Consider the following 13,500-nt stretch of genomic DNA (forward strand, 5'->3'; position numbering starts at 1 on the left):
GGATGTGACCTGATTACGGAGGGCTCAGAAGCCCAGCAGAGAACTTGAGACTTGATCTTGCAGGCAGCAAAGAGCCAGTCAGCCAGGGAAGAAGGTGACGCACGCTGTAGCATGACTGACCCGCCACGGGGCACAGGATGACCTGGGGGAGGCAGGAAGCCCTTGCGCCCTGAGGGGCCTCTGTCCGTGGGGCCCCCCATGATGGGGGGTAGGGTGGGTAGTGCAGGAAAGGCACTGCTGCCCACAGTGCCTGGGACCTCTATTCTCCAAATGAGGGAGCCTGTCTTTCCCTCCTCTCAAGAGTTCAAAGCCTCCTCCCCTAGGCACCAAGAGACCAGCTAGGCCAGCGCTTGAGCAAAGGTAGAAGCCAAAACCGATGAAAAGAGTGAAGTCTGTATGCCCAGCTCACGAAACGGGCTCTTCAGTGTTCTTGAATATAAATGTTCCTTACTGACTATAACCCTCAGCTGGGAAGTTTTCTTCTCCATGGTTTTCATTTGAGGCCAGCCGCCAGCCGCGGACTGAGCCAGGGCTGGGAGGGCAGAGAGGGCGAGTGTTTGAGCTCAGGCCTCAGCTGCATATCCCACGGCCGCGCTGGAGTGGCTGTGTGAGCAGGCCTTACTGAAGCCCTCCGGTCTCCGGCTCCTCACCTTTGAGGTGCAGATGCCGACCTCCCTTGGTGGCAGTGGGAGCTCAGCCTCTATGTAGGTAGAGCTTCACTGAGCTAAACTGTGCAGAGGTTTGCTGGGTCCCAAGCACGTGGTAAGCGCTCATTAACTACTCCCCCATCATCGTCCCACTGGCCATGCTGGGGGAGTGGTCAGAGTGTGGAGTTTACTGAGTGCCTTCCACCCAGCCCTCTGTGGGACTCTCAGGAGCAGCATTCCTCTGGCCTGCCTCCCTCAGAATGGGCAGCTCAGGTGAGCCTGAAAAGCCCTCCTTTTAGAATGACTCAGATACCTCACCTGTGAGTGCCTTAGCACTTCTGGGAGTTCTCACTTCTGCTTCCTCCTCCTCCACCTTGGGCCAATTCCTGCCAGTCCTGCTGTTAAGGCCACCTGTTAACCCAGGTCCCCAGATCCGGGGCCTGGGGTGAGCCCCCAGATGACTTCAGCTGGGAAAACACACTGTGGGCTTGTTGGTGGTCAGGGACCGCTCACTCTGATGCTTCTTTTCACCTTCTTGACAGTACCTGAACCAGTTTGAGAACTGCTGTGGCCTGCGGGAAGGACCCATCCTCACCTTGCTGAGTGACATTGGTAAATCCCAGCCCTGGAGGTCGGGCTGTGCCTTCTGGGGAGAGTGTGTGGTGCGCCTATGAGTCCTGGTGGAGCACAGAGGGGAGCTATTTTGGTCCTCTGTTCCTTACAGAGGGTGGGGTGGAGGGGGCGCAGACGGAGTGGGCAGGTCAACAGGGGACTAGTCAGGCAGGTGCTGAACTCAAATAGATTTCCCTTCCTTCCGGACTAAGTCATGAAGTGAATTATGGTATATATAGAATAACAGATTTCCTTCCCATGAAAAAGCTCCACTCCCTATTTTCCTGGAATGGCCAGCAATGGAATAGGTTGTCATCTGAATGAATTTTGTCCTTTGGCGACTTATTTTTCCACTTCCACATTGGCAGTTCTTTTTCCAATTATAGACATAGGAAAAATTGCTCCCGTTTAATCCTTGGTGCCGTTATGTCCTCAGACAAGGGTGTCTGCCTCTGTCTCTGAGAACATTGGGGAAAAGAATGACCTCAGGTCACAGAACTCAGATGCAGTCTTCTGGACCCTGGTGCGTGCTCTGAGGGAGCACGGAGGGCGATCTCCGCTGGTCAGCACATGGCCGGCCCCAGCCGAGAGACAGACGATCAGACATGAGAGAGGGCCTGACCAAGCCTCCTTTTTTTTTTTTTTTTTTTTTTTATCTCCAGGGTTGTTGGTACAAGTTGATAGTTTAAGATTTAAAGTTTAAAGTTATCCAGAGCTTACCACTGTTTGCCCCTAGACGTGGGAACTGGTACAATTTTCATCCCTCTCCATTGCAGTCTCTTGTCCTGGAAGGGTGGGTGGGTCTCCAGTCTCTCAAACACTTTGCCTCGTTAGTGTGGGTCCGCCTCCCCCTTACCCTGTGCCACCTTTCACAGAGGGTGGGCAAGAAGGAAATGAAGGTAGAGAGAGCAATGACATCAATTAGGATCCAAACAATCTTGACATAGAAAATTCCATCTCCCTCTGTTTCCCATGTTTTTGTCCTCTGGATGGAGCACACTGTGCGGACAAGTTGACATTGCACTGGTTCTATCTGACTTGAATGGCGTCCATCACTAGCCAGGCTGATTCCTGCATGAGTTGGCCTGGGTGGGTCTATGGAAGGGCCCTCTTTGTCTGCCTAGTGGGTCTAGTCCATAGGTTAAGAATCCTACCTGTTCTTCTGAAGCTTTGCCACATAGCTCGCTAAGCCATTTTGCTTAGACAGTACTCGTCTTGTTACCCCAGTGGCCGGATTACTCATTTATTCTCTGTTGAGTTCCATTAATGGCAGATTAGTAGGTTGGGGAATATTCTTTTGCTCTTCATGGGAAACTTTATTTATTTTTTAAATTTCTCTCTGGTTAGAGCTTTGAGTCATTTTTTAGAATGTTCTCCCAAATATTTTTCTTTCACTGATGAGATTATTTGTGCATTCAGCAAATAGTTAAGAACGTCTCAACTTTATTGGCTGGAGTACCCAGACCTTTCTACTTCCTCTTACAACTTTTACTTCCTCAAGTGATTCTCTAGTGATATTAATAGAGCTTCTACTGGTTGCGTCTTCTTTGGTCTGGGCACATTTTGTATCCAGTTACCACTGCCTGGTGTGCCAGCTTTCATATCATGCACTGAAGTTGTAGGTGTGTGTCTAAGTCGTACGTAGGTCAGAATAATGAATGCTGGTAAACTCCCGAGTGCATATGTAGTTCCGCTTTCCCGTAGGTAAATAAACATTCGAATTCTTGAGGTCACTGAGTCCCTATCTTTCCTCTTCGTGACTCTGAATTGGACACAATGCGGCCTTGAAGTACAGATACACTAGAATTAAATTCTTGAAGGCAGAGACTCGAGTCCTTACTGGATCTCCATCATCTGCAATAGTGGCATCTTATGTGGCGGATTCTCTGTAAATATCTGTCAAGTGAATGGTGCAAATCCCAAAGGAAATTAAAGTAAGTAGGGACCTATTTTTTTTAAAAATGGCCACAGTATAATTAACAGTCCCAGGTGAAATACTCACTCCTCCACTTACTGGCATTGTGACTTAAGGCACATTACCTAGTTTTTAAGAACATCTTGGAATATTCTATATTAGCTGTAGAATGAGCTTGGCACTCACCTCATTAGAATTGTTACGAGGATCAAATGAGGTGAGTCCAAAAGCGGCCAGCATGGTATTTTCTGCTCTGAGCATTACGTGCGGTCAGCAAGTTTGTTCCATTCTCATTTCTTTTCCCCTTGCTATTAATTTGGATTAATAGCATCCCTTTTGAAAAACCTCAGTCACCCTGATTTGGGATCTGGTAAGCCAGGCTGCTGGTTGCCTTGTCAAAACTTCCCTTCCTGGAAATGGTTACCCGTCAGACCTGTTCCTGTGTCAGTCACTTTTCGGGGGGCGGCCACATCCCCCGGTATTGTGGTTGCGGTGGAGGTGGTTGATAAGCCTGTATTTTACTTTCATTCCCATTTCTGACTTGAGTACAAGATTTATCAAATTTCTTTGTTTTGTAAGGATCTCACCACTCAGAGTTCAAAAGCTTTTCTTGGAGCTCATCTAACATAACTCTTTTGTATTTGGAAACATTTCCTGAGCATATTTTGTTCCAGTTTGTTCCAAGTGCTGGCCTCACGTTTCCGTTGTTGGAGCTGCCACTGCTGTTCTCTCCTGGGTCCACTTTAGATAAGCGGCTGAGCTGCACCCTTGACCCTGGGTCCAGAGTCCATCACCTTCTCCTCTGCCCTAAACCTGTTTTAACGTAGCCTTTTCTGTGCCACTAACCTTACAGAGATGCCCACTGAGAACAGCATCAAGATAATGGGCAGAAAAAATTTTTCCAATGAACTTTACATTGGCTAAGAAGATACTACAGGAGAAAATGAGCCATTGCTTGGTGAGCGTGTGCCAGGACAGACCCATTAGACAAATAACTTTTTTTTTTTTAAGATTTTATTTATTTATTTGAGAGAGCAAGCAAGCACGAGCAGGGTGGGGGAAGGGCAGAAGGAGAGGGAGAAGCAGACTTCCCACTGAGCAGGACACCCGATGCTTAACCAACTGAATCACCCAGCTGCCCCTAGACAAATTCTCTTAACGCTGGTAAGAGATCTGGAGACAGGTCAGAAGCAGCCGGAAATGATCTGGATTTCCACATAACCCTAAAATAGCTCAACGAAGTTACATCTAAGTGGACTCTATTTAAATGGTTTTGCTCATTATCCTTTGGAAAATGTTGGAGTGTGTGTCCTTCTGCTGGCAGAGGCACAAACTCCTGAGCACTCGAGGTTGAGGGACAGATGGATACACTCACTCTCTAATGGGGACCTGCCTGGGCCATTAGTCACGTGGGCGGCCCTGTTGTGTGATCTCATCACTTTACTGGGTCTTAAGTCTGAGTTCATTTTCCTTGATCCTCCAGATGGCCAGTTCACTGTGGGGACTGACCATCTTGTCCTCTGAACCTTCAGGAATCCCGCTCCCCATCTCCTCTGTGCTGTATTCTCAGGGACCATCCTGGTCCCTATTGGAGCTGCTCCTTGCAGCAGCAGTACATCAACATTAAAAAGCAGAGAGGGGTTCAAAGAGAACACAGGGCTCTAGAAAAGAGAACTTCACACTATGAATCAGAGAAGTGACCTCTCTATTTCGTATTTCTCTCTAACTGTGGATTTTATGACATAAGAGGATTACCTGATTTCAGAAATTCCGATCATTGGTATATAAAGTATGTTGGAAAGCATAAATGAGCTTTACAATAATAAAAAAGAAGACAACTGGCTTTCAGTCCTGGCTTCTCCATGTTCCCAGCTCTGTCACCCTGGTCAAGGACCTTTTGGTCTCTCTCTCTCTCTCTTTTTTTTTTTAAGATTTTATTTATTTATTTGATAGAGATCACAAGTAGGCAGAGAGGCAGGCAGAGAGAGAGGGAGCCTGCTTCCTCCCTGTGGAGCAGAGAGCCCAATGTGGGGCTCAATCCCAGGACCTTGGGATCATGACCTGAGCTGAAGGCAGAGGCTTTAACCCACTGAGCCACCCAGGCACCCCACCTTTTGTTCTCTTTATCTCTTTGTTTCTTCTCTGTGAAAAACTCTGGTAACTTTCTGGGCCTACGTGTCCTCAACTTTAAAATGAGTAGTTTGAGCTAAGTGGTCTCTAAGGTCCCTTCTAACTAAATATTCCATTTTTATTATTCAGGAGGCTGGTTTTCAGAATGGGCGCCCCAGGATGTCTTTGGGGCGTTTTTGACACCCTCTCCGCTGTCCCAGCCTGACTGCGTGCCCGATGTCTCTCACCTCTCCCTTAGATGCGTCCTCTTCCCCCAGTTTTGCCCAGATGCTTTCTGATCACTCTTGCTCCGTCCCCTTTGTCCTTCTCTGCACCGGACTGGCTGCCCACTGCTCTCCAGTATTCTTTTGCCAGGCTGTTCTCACGACATCTTTATCAACCGTATTCCCTCCAAAGTCTGTGCATTCAACCCTGAGCTCTAGCCTCAACTCCATACCCGTGTCTATATACTTCTCCCTAAGTCATTACCAAATGGAAGTCCTAGACGTCTTTCTGAAGCCAGATCCCTTACCAGCATCCCTTTCTTGTCTCACCAGCCCGTCTTGCTATCGGCAACCCAGACACAAATCTCATCTCTTGTAACCTGCCCTCTTCCTGCTCTGTACCCTTCTGATCAAAGGCTCCAGACCCTTTCAGCCCTCCTTCGTGTCACATATCCCATTTTTTCTCTCTGTTCCTGCCGCCCACACAACTTCAGTGTCAGAGCACATCACTGTCCTAACCCCTCGCCTGGCCTCCTTAGCCCCTTCTTACTCACCCATTTCATGCTTTGGAAGAGGACACTTTTGTCGTCATCGTTCAAGGCCATACCTCTTCAACTCACACTGCTCTCAATCCCCTGCATCTGTATGGCTTTCAGAAGCCCCTGATCCTCAGTCATCCTGCTACCATGCACTCATGGCCACTCCCTTTAGAACGCTGCTCGTGCACCTCCCCGATGACCCTCAGCCTTCCTGGCTTCCAGGACACAGCTCTAGACCTGCCCTGACCTGTCACTCACAGTGCTTCTCCTTCTCCTGGCTTGCCTCAACCCTGCTGCCTCCCGCACTGACTTGGTACTTGGTCTCTCTGCTCTTGCCCTGGGATCTCAGCCCATGCTTGACAGTGGAGACTGACTTCTGGTGGGGGAGCCTCTGGCCAGACTCTGCAGTGAGTGAAGAAAATGCCTTGGCTTCCGTGACCCATTTTCCACGATACCTAGGAAGTACAAGCTACCTTATCAGTACTTGCTGAAAGAACGAGAATGGTTGTGCCCTTTTCTCCAGCACCCGTGTGACTGTCTTGTTACCTTGCTGATTAGTCCTAGGGGCTCTTAGCCAAGAAACCCTCAGCTGGGTGAAATCTTTCTCCACATGTTCACACTTGGCCTTCTAGTATGTTTTGTTTGGAAAGGCCAGTGACAGCAGAGTGACTGATACATAGTAGTATTAAATGTAAAAAAACAAAATTCAGCTGAATCGATTTTAAAGATCTTATTGGCTTTATTCAGTGATTCATGAATTGGGCAGCATCTGACCTAGCAAACAGAAAGGAGCCCTGAAGAGTTGTACGAAATGAAAGACTTTGATAGGCAGAAGGGGGCAGGACAGGGAAGTCACTAGCAAAGAATGGATTGTTTCAGGTAAGGTCACCTTTCTTTGGAGGATGGCAGGGGTCCCGTCAGGCAGATTACCCCATTAGTGCTGACCCAGTAATTCCAGACTATGATTACATTCTTGGGAGAGGCTGAATCTATGGTTAGGTTAGGTATTAAGTCTCGGTTTGGTGATGTGGGCCTAGCACAAGTGACTCCATTTGGGTCCTGTTGTCTCTTTTTTAACAATTCCTCCCTTTTGGTTAGACTTTCAGCTTAACCTAGAGATGTGAACAAATTCTAAGACATCAGCGCCTCTCCCAGCTATTCCTCTCAAGTTCTTACAGTTTTCTTGCCGAATCTCTGTGGTATTCACAGATCATGACTTCAGGTTCTCATTTTTTCAATCAGTAGCTCTCCTCGTTCTTTTTTTGACATTCCAGTCTTAGGCAGATCTTTGGTGGTTGGTGGCTATGAACATGCATTTAAAACTTTTTGAGGAAATACAGTGCACCAGGGAGATTACAATGATTATTATACACAGTGTGATTTCTAATGTCTAGAGTGGACTTCAAGCCATGGTCCCCAAGACCCGTACCAAATCAAAATCGAAGACCGTGTTGAGTCCCTTTGTTAAGCCAGGTGGCTTAGTTCAGTGATTTTATGTAGCTGCCCCTGGGTCTGGATGCCATCTGGGTGGTGAGGAGGACCTGGAGTCTCTTCCAAGGGATTCAAGGGCAGTCTTTGTCTTTTTGATTCCAAATCAGAAGGCTGGAAGAAAAATTAGAAATGTTAGTTTGGAGGGCACCTGGGTAGCTCAGTGTGTTAAGCCTCTGCCTTCAGCTCAGGTCACGATCTCAGGGTCCTGGGATCGAGGCCTGCATTGGGCTTTCCACTTGGTGGGGAGCCTGCTTCTCCCTCTCTCTGTCTGCCTACTTGTGATCTCTCTCTGTCAAATAAATAAGTAAAATCTTAAAAAAAAAAAATGTTAGTTGGGAGAGTCATTGCTAGATACTGGAAGAAATTCAGGATCCAGTTCAGTTTACAGGTATATAACAGAAGCTCAAAGAAAATTAACAGGATTAGAATCTAATATCTACAAAAGTGCAGACCATTTTTCTTTACAGTTACCCCCATTTTTAATTAAAAATAATTACCACAAAACTAATTTGTTTTCATTAAAATTGGCCTGATTACTTAGATAAATGCAACAAGAATAGTGATTGGTCATATAAGCTCCGTTTAAGACTGCTTTGTGGAAGGAACTTTTCATAAAGAATCAGATTGAACTCCTAATAGCCTCTGAGGCCAGGAAGCCATTCCAAGGACTTACCATCAGAATTTACCAGCCGTACCAATAATTTGGGTGAATTTCTCTCTTCGTAAGGTTCCCCCAAATAACCTGAGATTTCTGGGCCTGCTAGGAACTGACCTTTCTTACTCATCTGGTAAGGCTGCTAGGAATCTTTTATAAGCAAGATACCAAGTGTTTTTTCCCAGCAGTTCCTTAAACTGTCTGTCATATCTGAGTCTATATATATCGCTCTTAAATATGACATTTCAGTCAAGTCCTCGGTAATATAGCCCGTGTTTTTAATTTTGTTCTGTTACAAGGAGAACAAGTCTTACTGAATTTACACAAATACCTAACTATTACCATGAAAAGAATGCTCGAGAGCTTCTGAATTCTGGAGGGAATAGGTAGGGAGAAAAAGGAAATGTTTCATTCATACTTTTGTTGCAAAGGTATGCTTTATCAGACTGCCGTAAGTCTAGCTTAAAAAATTTGGAAAAACAGAACATTGAGAGGAACCAGTAGTGTCTCAAACAAAAAGCCATAATCCTCCTCCAGTCATCCAGTCATTTAATTAACATCTGTTCTGCCTGAATCCGGTTCTGGTGTTCTGGAAATTCTTACCGAGGACAGTTGTATGATCTTAAAGTGATCAGAAACCTGTACTTGCCGAAGTTCTTCCCAAAGTACAAACCTGTTCTCTCTGAAGATGGAGCACTTGAGCAGAAACTCTTTCTTTTTTCTTTTTTAAAGATTTTATTTATTTATTTGAGAGAGAGAGAGTGAGAGCATGAGGGGGAGAAGGTCAGAGGGAGAAGTAGACTACCCGCGGAGCTGGGAGCCCAGTGTAGGACTCGATTCCGGGACTCCTGGATCATGACCTGACTGTAGGCAGGCGCTTAACCAGCTGAGCCACCCAGGTGCCCGAAACACATCAGAAGAGCATCAGAGTAGAACAGTAACTCTCTGCAAGTGACAAAGACTTAAAAATGTGCATTACTGAAGATCTGATGAGAGTTCATTTGATAAAGAAATTTAGTAATTTCTGTGATAAACAACATTTTAGGATAGTAACTAGAATTATTACTGATAATTTTCTAGAACATGCAGATTTCCAGGCATTTCATACAGTTTCTGGAACACTTGCATACCTACACAAGTACAGAATAAAGCAAGCTTAGGATTTTCCCCGTTTGACAATGCTTTCCATGTAATTTAACATAGCAAATAAGCCCAGTTAGTTTTCCTTACCCCTTTGTATGGAGAGAATAAATTTTTTGAGATGTTCCAGGAGCCCTCTGCTAAATACCAGGTAGTTCAAGGTCATAAAGACTTCATTTAGACCAATAGTCCAAGAAAACTTTGTCCTTTTAACAGAGAGAAAACCAAATTCTAATTTTGTACCAGCTTATTTTTTATCTTAAAACTGCTTTTTTGTTCAAATAAATTCATTTTAATCTTAGCCAACTTGACCACGCATAAAATTCCTTTCCCAAGATTTCCTTTTTTACAAACCTTCTACATCTTTTTTACATTCAGATTTTGTCCTGTGTTTTTCCTCTTTTCCATTCTGAAATAAGTAGCCTCACTTTAGGAGAAAATGTCTTCTCCCTCAATAAAAATGTCTCTCCATTCCTCAAACCTTTTCTTACCAAAAACCATACCCTGCTTTCCTTGCGTATAGAGATGTTTCTCTTATTATTTCCAGTAGCTTTGATTACATATTATTTAGAATTTTTAACCCTTAGAAACTTTAGTTTCTAGTGAAAACTAACACGTAAGCAGTTGTGATCTGCCTGTTACACCAGTATTCATTACGTTGGCAAATGTATGAATATATTTAATAATTTTTAGAAGCATACACTTTTGTTTCATGACCCAGGGAAACTTCATGAGACATTAGACAAAGTCAGTCTTCATTCTCTCATTTTTCCTGTTGACGATATAATATAGCTATCATATGTTTGTATCATATTATCGTGTAGATAATATCAGGTTATTTTAATTGTAAACCTATGTAGACTAAATGTATGTCGGCATTATATTTAATTCTGACAACACTGAAGACATGTCTATTTTAATTGAGTCAACAAACTTAAATTAACTTTAATTCCGAATATTTTCTCAGAACATGTGAACCTGAAAGGCATTGGGGTTAATTTCTATTTTATTTCTGAGAATTTTAGGAATACTTGATATAAATGCCTGTTTGTTTTTAAGCCGATTAAATAGAGCCCTTTTGCATATGAATTGTGGCAGTACCGTTCAGAGGAAGAATGTACCATATATCTATGACACACATATGTATAGGCCCCCGTAAACATACAGGCATATGCCAACAGAGCCCTTATAGCTTTCACTTTAAAATTCTAGCAATAAGATGGGTATGGGAATGCGAAACTCACTAGTTTATAAAAGAGCATTTGGATCCAAATCAGGTTTCTGGCAGATAAAATAAGGTTATCTGCTTAGATGTCTAAAGCTTTTTCTACCAATATTTGTGGGGATACACTGAAGATTTATAGTTGTCCTTAAAAGTAAATGTATGGAAACTGCCGACCAGATTTGGAACAAGGGAGCCTCTACAGCAATTTGTATTTGTAAATAGCCTCCCCGCACTTCTTTCTTCAGTCCCAGGAATTGGGGAAGGTCTAGATGAGAGTTCCTGGAGACAACCAGGTAGAGCACTTCTCTCTCAAAGGCTCAGGGAAAGAATGCAAGTTCCTCTAAGAAGTACTTTTGAGGGTGCCTGGGTGGCTCAGTCAATTAAGTGTCTGCCTTTGGCTTGGGTTGTGATTCTGGGGTCCTGGGATCGAGCCCCGTATCAGGCTCCAGGAAGCCTGCTTCTCCCTCTTCCTCTGCCACTTTTTCTGCTTGTGCTCTCTCGCTCTCTTTATGTCAAATAAATAAAATCTTTAAAAAATTAAAAATTAAAAAAAAATTTTTTTAAAGAAGTACTTTTGTTCCCTAAAGTCTGAATTTTCCTACTCCTTACAAAACTTCTGAGAAAACTCGGGGAGGTTTGGGGTCGGTAAAAAGGACAGGTGGACTTGGAATTGCTTCCAGAGCTGCATTTCTGGTTTTGTAAAGATTTGTAAGGGAAGGACAGACTCTCTTAATTTCTCAAGGAACTGGGCTGTAACTTAAATGATAGCATAGGCTGATCTCCCCATGTAAACTGCGTCATCTCTAATTTGCTTTTTTTTTAATATCAAGAAAAAGATTTCTGATCAAAGTCAAAGGATTGCTGTGTTCTGGATTTGGAGCCGTTTGTCTTTGGAATGTTTTAGCAAATTCTTCTACAAAGGCTTCAGAAATTTTTTACTTTCACTCTGGATACATAGTTTTATTTTCATTTAGGGGAGAAGGCCTTAAAAAAAAATTCCTATCAGCCTCTGAGTATCAGCTTCCAATTTGGCCATGTTCTGATCACAGTGAGTTTACAACCTTTGATCTCAGGGCTGTAAGTTCAAGCCCCATGTTGGGTGTAGAGAGATTACTTTAAAAATAAATAAATAAATAAAGTTTTCCCAAATATTTTGTCAAGTTGGAGCTAGAACAAACAGTAAATATTCCTGGCAGTATTGAACAATCCTTTGGAATCAAGAGCCCTCCCCAGGGAGGTTGCGGAAGATAATTCCTTTTTCTTTCTCTACTGATGAGAGAGACAGCAGGAAGAGCCTCTAGTAGGAATTCTTAGTTTAGCTGGCTTCTGCCAGTCTTTGAGGGTCCCATCTATAGACTCTGCGTGGGGTTTAAAGAAGAGAATGTAGCTCCAGTGTCTACCAGAACTTGGCAAGGATTTTCATTAGTTTTGAGTTTCCCCTTAGTTAAGGGAATAACATAGCACTTTGCCAGAAAATCCCACAGAGTTGCGTCACTGGGGGCCTTCCTACAGAGGCAGATATGTGAAGGACATGCCCAAAACCTTTGAGAAAACCTCTTTTCCAGTGTCTCACTTGATTGCCAATAAAGCATTGATTTCCAGGCCAGCTTTTTGATCACGTGCCCCTGGAAGGGTCCAGTGCGGAAGACCTAGGTGTTTTATTTATTTTTTGAGCAAGAGAGAGGAGCATGGCAGGGGAGGGACAGAGGCAGAGGGAGAGAGAATCCCAAGTAGACCCCACATTCAGCATGGAGCTCACTGCAGAGCTCAACCCGACAACCCCAAGATCACAACTCAAACCAAACTCAGGAGTCAGACACTCAACCAACTGAGCCACCCAGGTGCCCCTAGGTGGTGTTTTAGATGCCTTTGTGTCTGATTTTTCATTAGCCTTTTTGCAGTGAAACTTTCAATGAAGCTATTTTGGATTCTTGAAACCTTTTGGAAGCTTCTGTACATCTGTTAAAATAGGTATCCTGTTCTATTTGTTTGATTTGGGAACCCTTGCTTTTAAGAAGTACACTTAAAAGCAAGGGTTCCCAAATCAAACAAATAGAACAGGATACCTTGTTTAATTGGAATGTTTCCCACATTGGCCATTGTAATTCTAGGTTGTTTTTTAGTAAGATTTTACTATTTTTATAGATATTTATAGCTTCCCAAATCATAGTTCTTAACCATTAAATAAGCAGGTTGCTGGAAGGTAGTGCCCTCAACTCTTCAGAATTTAAGGGTTTTTATTTGTTTGTTTGTTTGTTTAAGCTAAGGTTTTGATGCCCTTGGAGCCAACCTAATACCTAAGGGGAACATGTTGCTCGTTTGGTAGTTATAAGGTGCTGTACAGGATACCTCATCACATGGACATTTTCTTGAGGTTGCAGGTGCCCTAGTGTCAATGTGACCCAACCTGTAACCAATTTATTCTTTAGTTAGGTGACTAGCCTAAGACACAGGAGTCTCAAGAGTTAGGTAGCATGCGTTCTAACAGCTTTCACATGCTTGGTTGTGCTCACTAGTTTCGTGGATTTGGGCCTCTGAGATTAACAGTAGCCTTCATCTACACAAATCACTTTGGACCCAATCTGAGTAACCACCAGCAATTCCTCACGTGGAACTGGGGACTGGGGAAAGGACAAAAGGAGTAGACTCCAAAGAATGGGGACAGATGGGGAACTGTGAGCTGAACCGCCAGCAGTTCCCAACGTGGAATCCGGGGACTGAACCAAGGGCTGGGGTTGCCAATCAAATGGAGGATCTGTGGAAAGCCTGTGAGGTGGGGAGCCATCTTACCGCCCATTAGTACAAAGAATCAGACTCACAACCAAGAGGGACTTACCAATGGCCCTTGGACCGCAAGGAGAACTTGAAGGGTTCGAGGGTATCATGTTTGTGTTTCTTGTTGTTCCCGAAGTTATCAGAAGTTTCCTTCAGATCCCACAGTTG

At 44.2% G+C, this 13,500-nt stretch overlaps 1 protein-coding gene across 2 annotated transcripts in view; it reads left to right on the forward strand.

Annotated features, from left to right (window-relative positions):
• The window catches only part of IKBKB (inhibitor of nuclear factor kappa B kinase subunit beta), a 61,508-nt gene that overhangs the window by 18,031 nt on the left and 29,977 nt on the right, over positions 1-13,500 (forward strand). For both annotated transcript variants that reach the window (XM_059384371.1, XM_059384369.1), the window contains exon 5: positions 1,190-1,259. In XM_059384371.1, coding sequence (XP_059240354.1) covers positions 1,190-1,259 — 70 coding nt within the window. The remainder of the gene's footprint in view (positions 1-1,189; positions 1,260-13,500) is intronic.

Source organism: Mustela nigripes, chromosome 18 (assembly GCF_022355385.1).
Source record: "Mustela nigripes isolate SB6536 chromosome 18, MUSNIG.SB6536, whole genome shotgun sequence".
NCBI classification, from domain to species: domain Eukaryota; kingdom Metazoa; phylum Chordata; class Mammalia; order Carnivora; family Mustelidae; genus Mustela; species Mustela nigripes.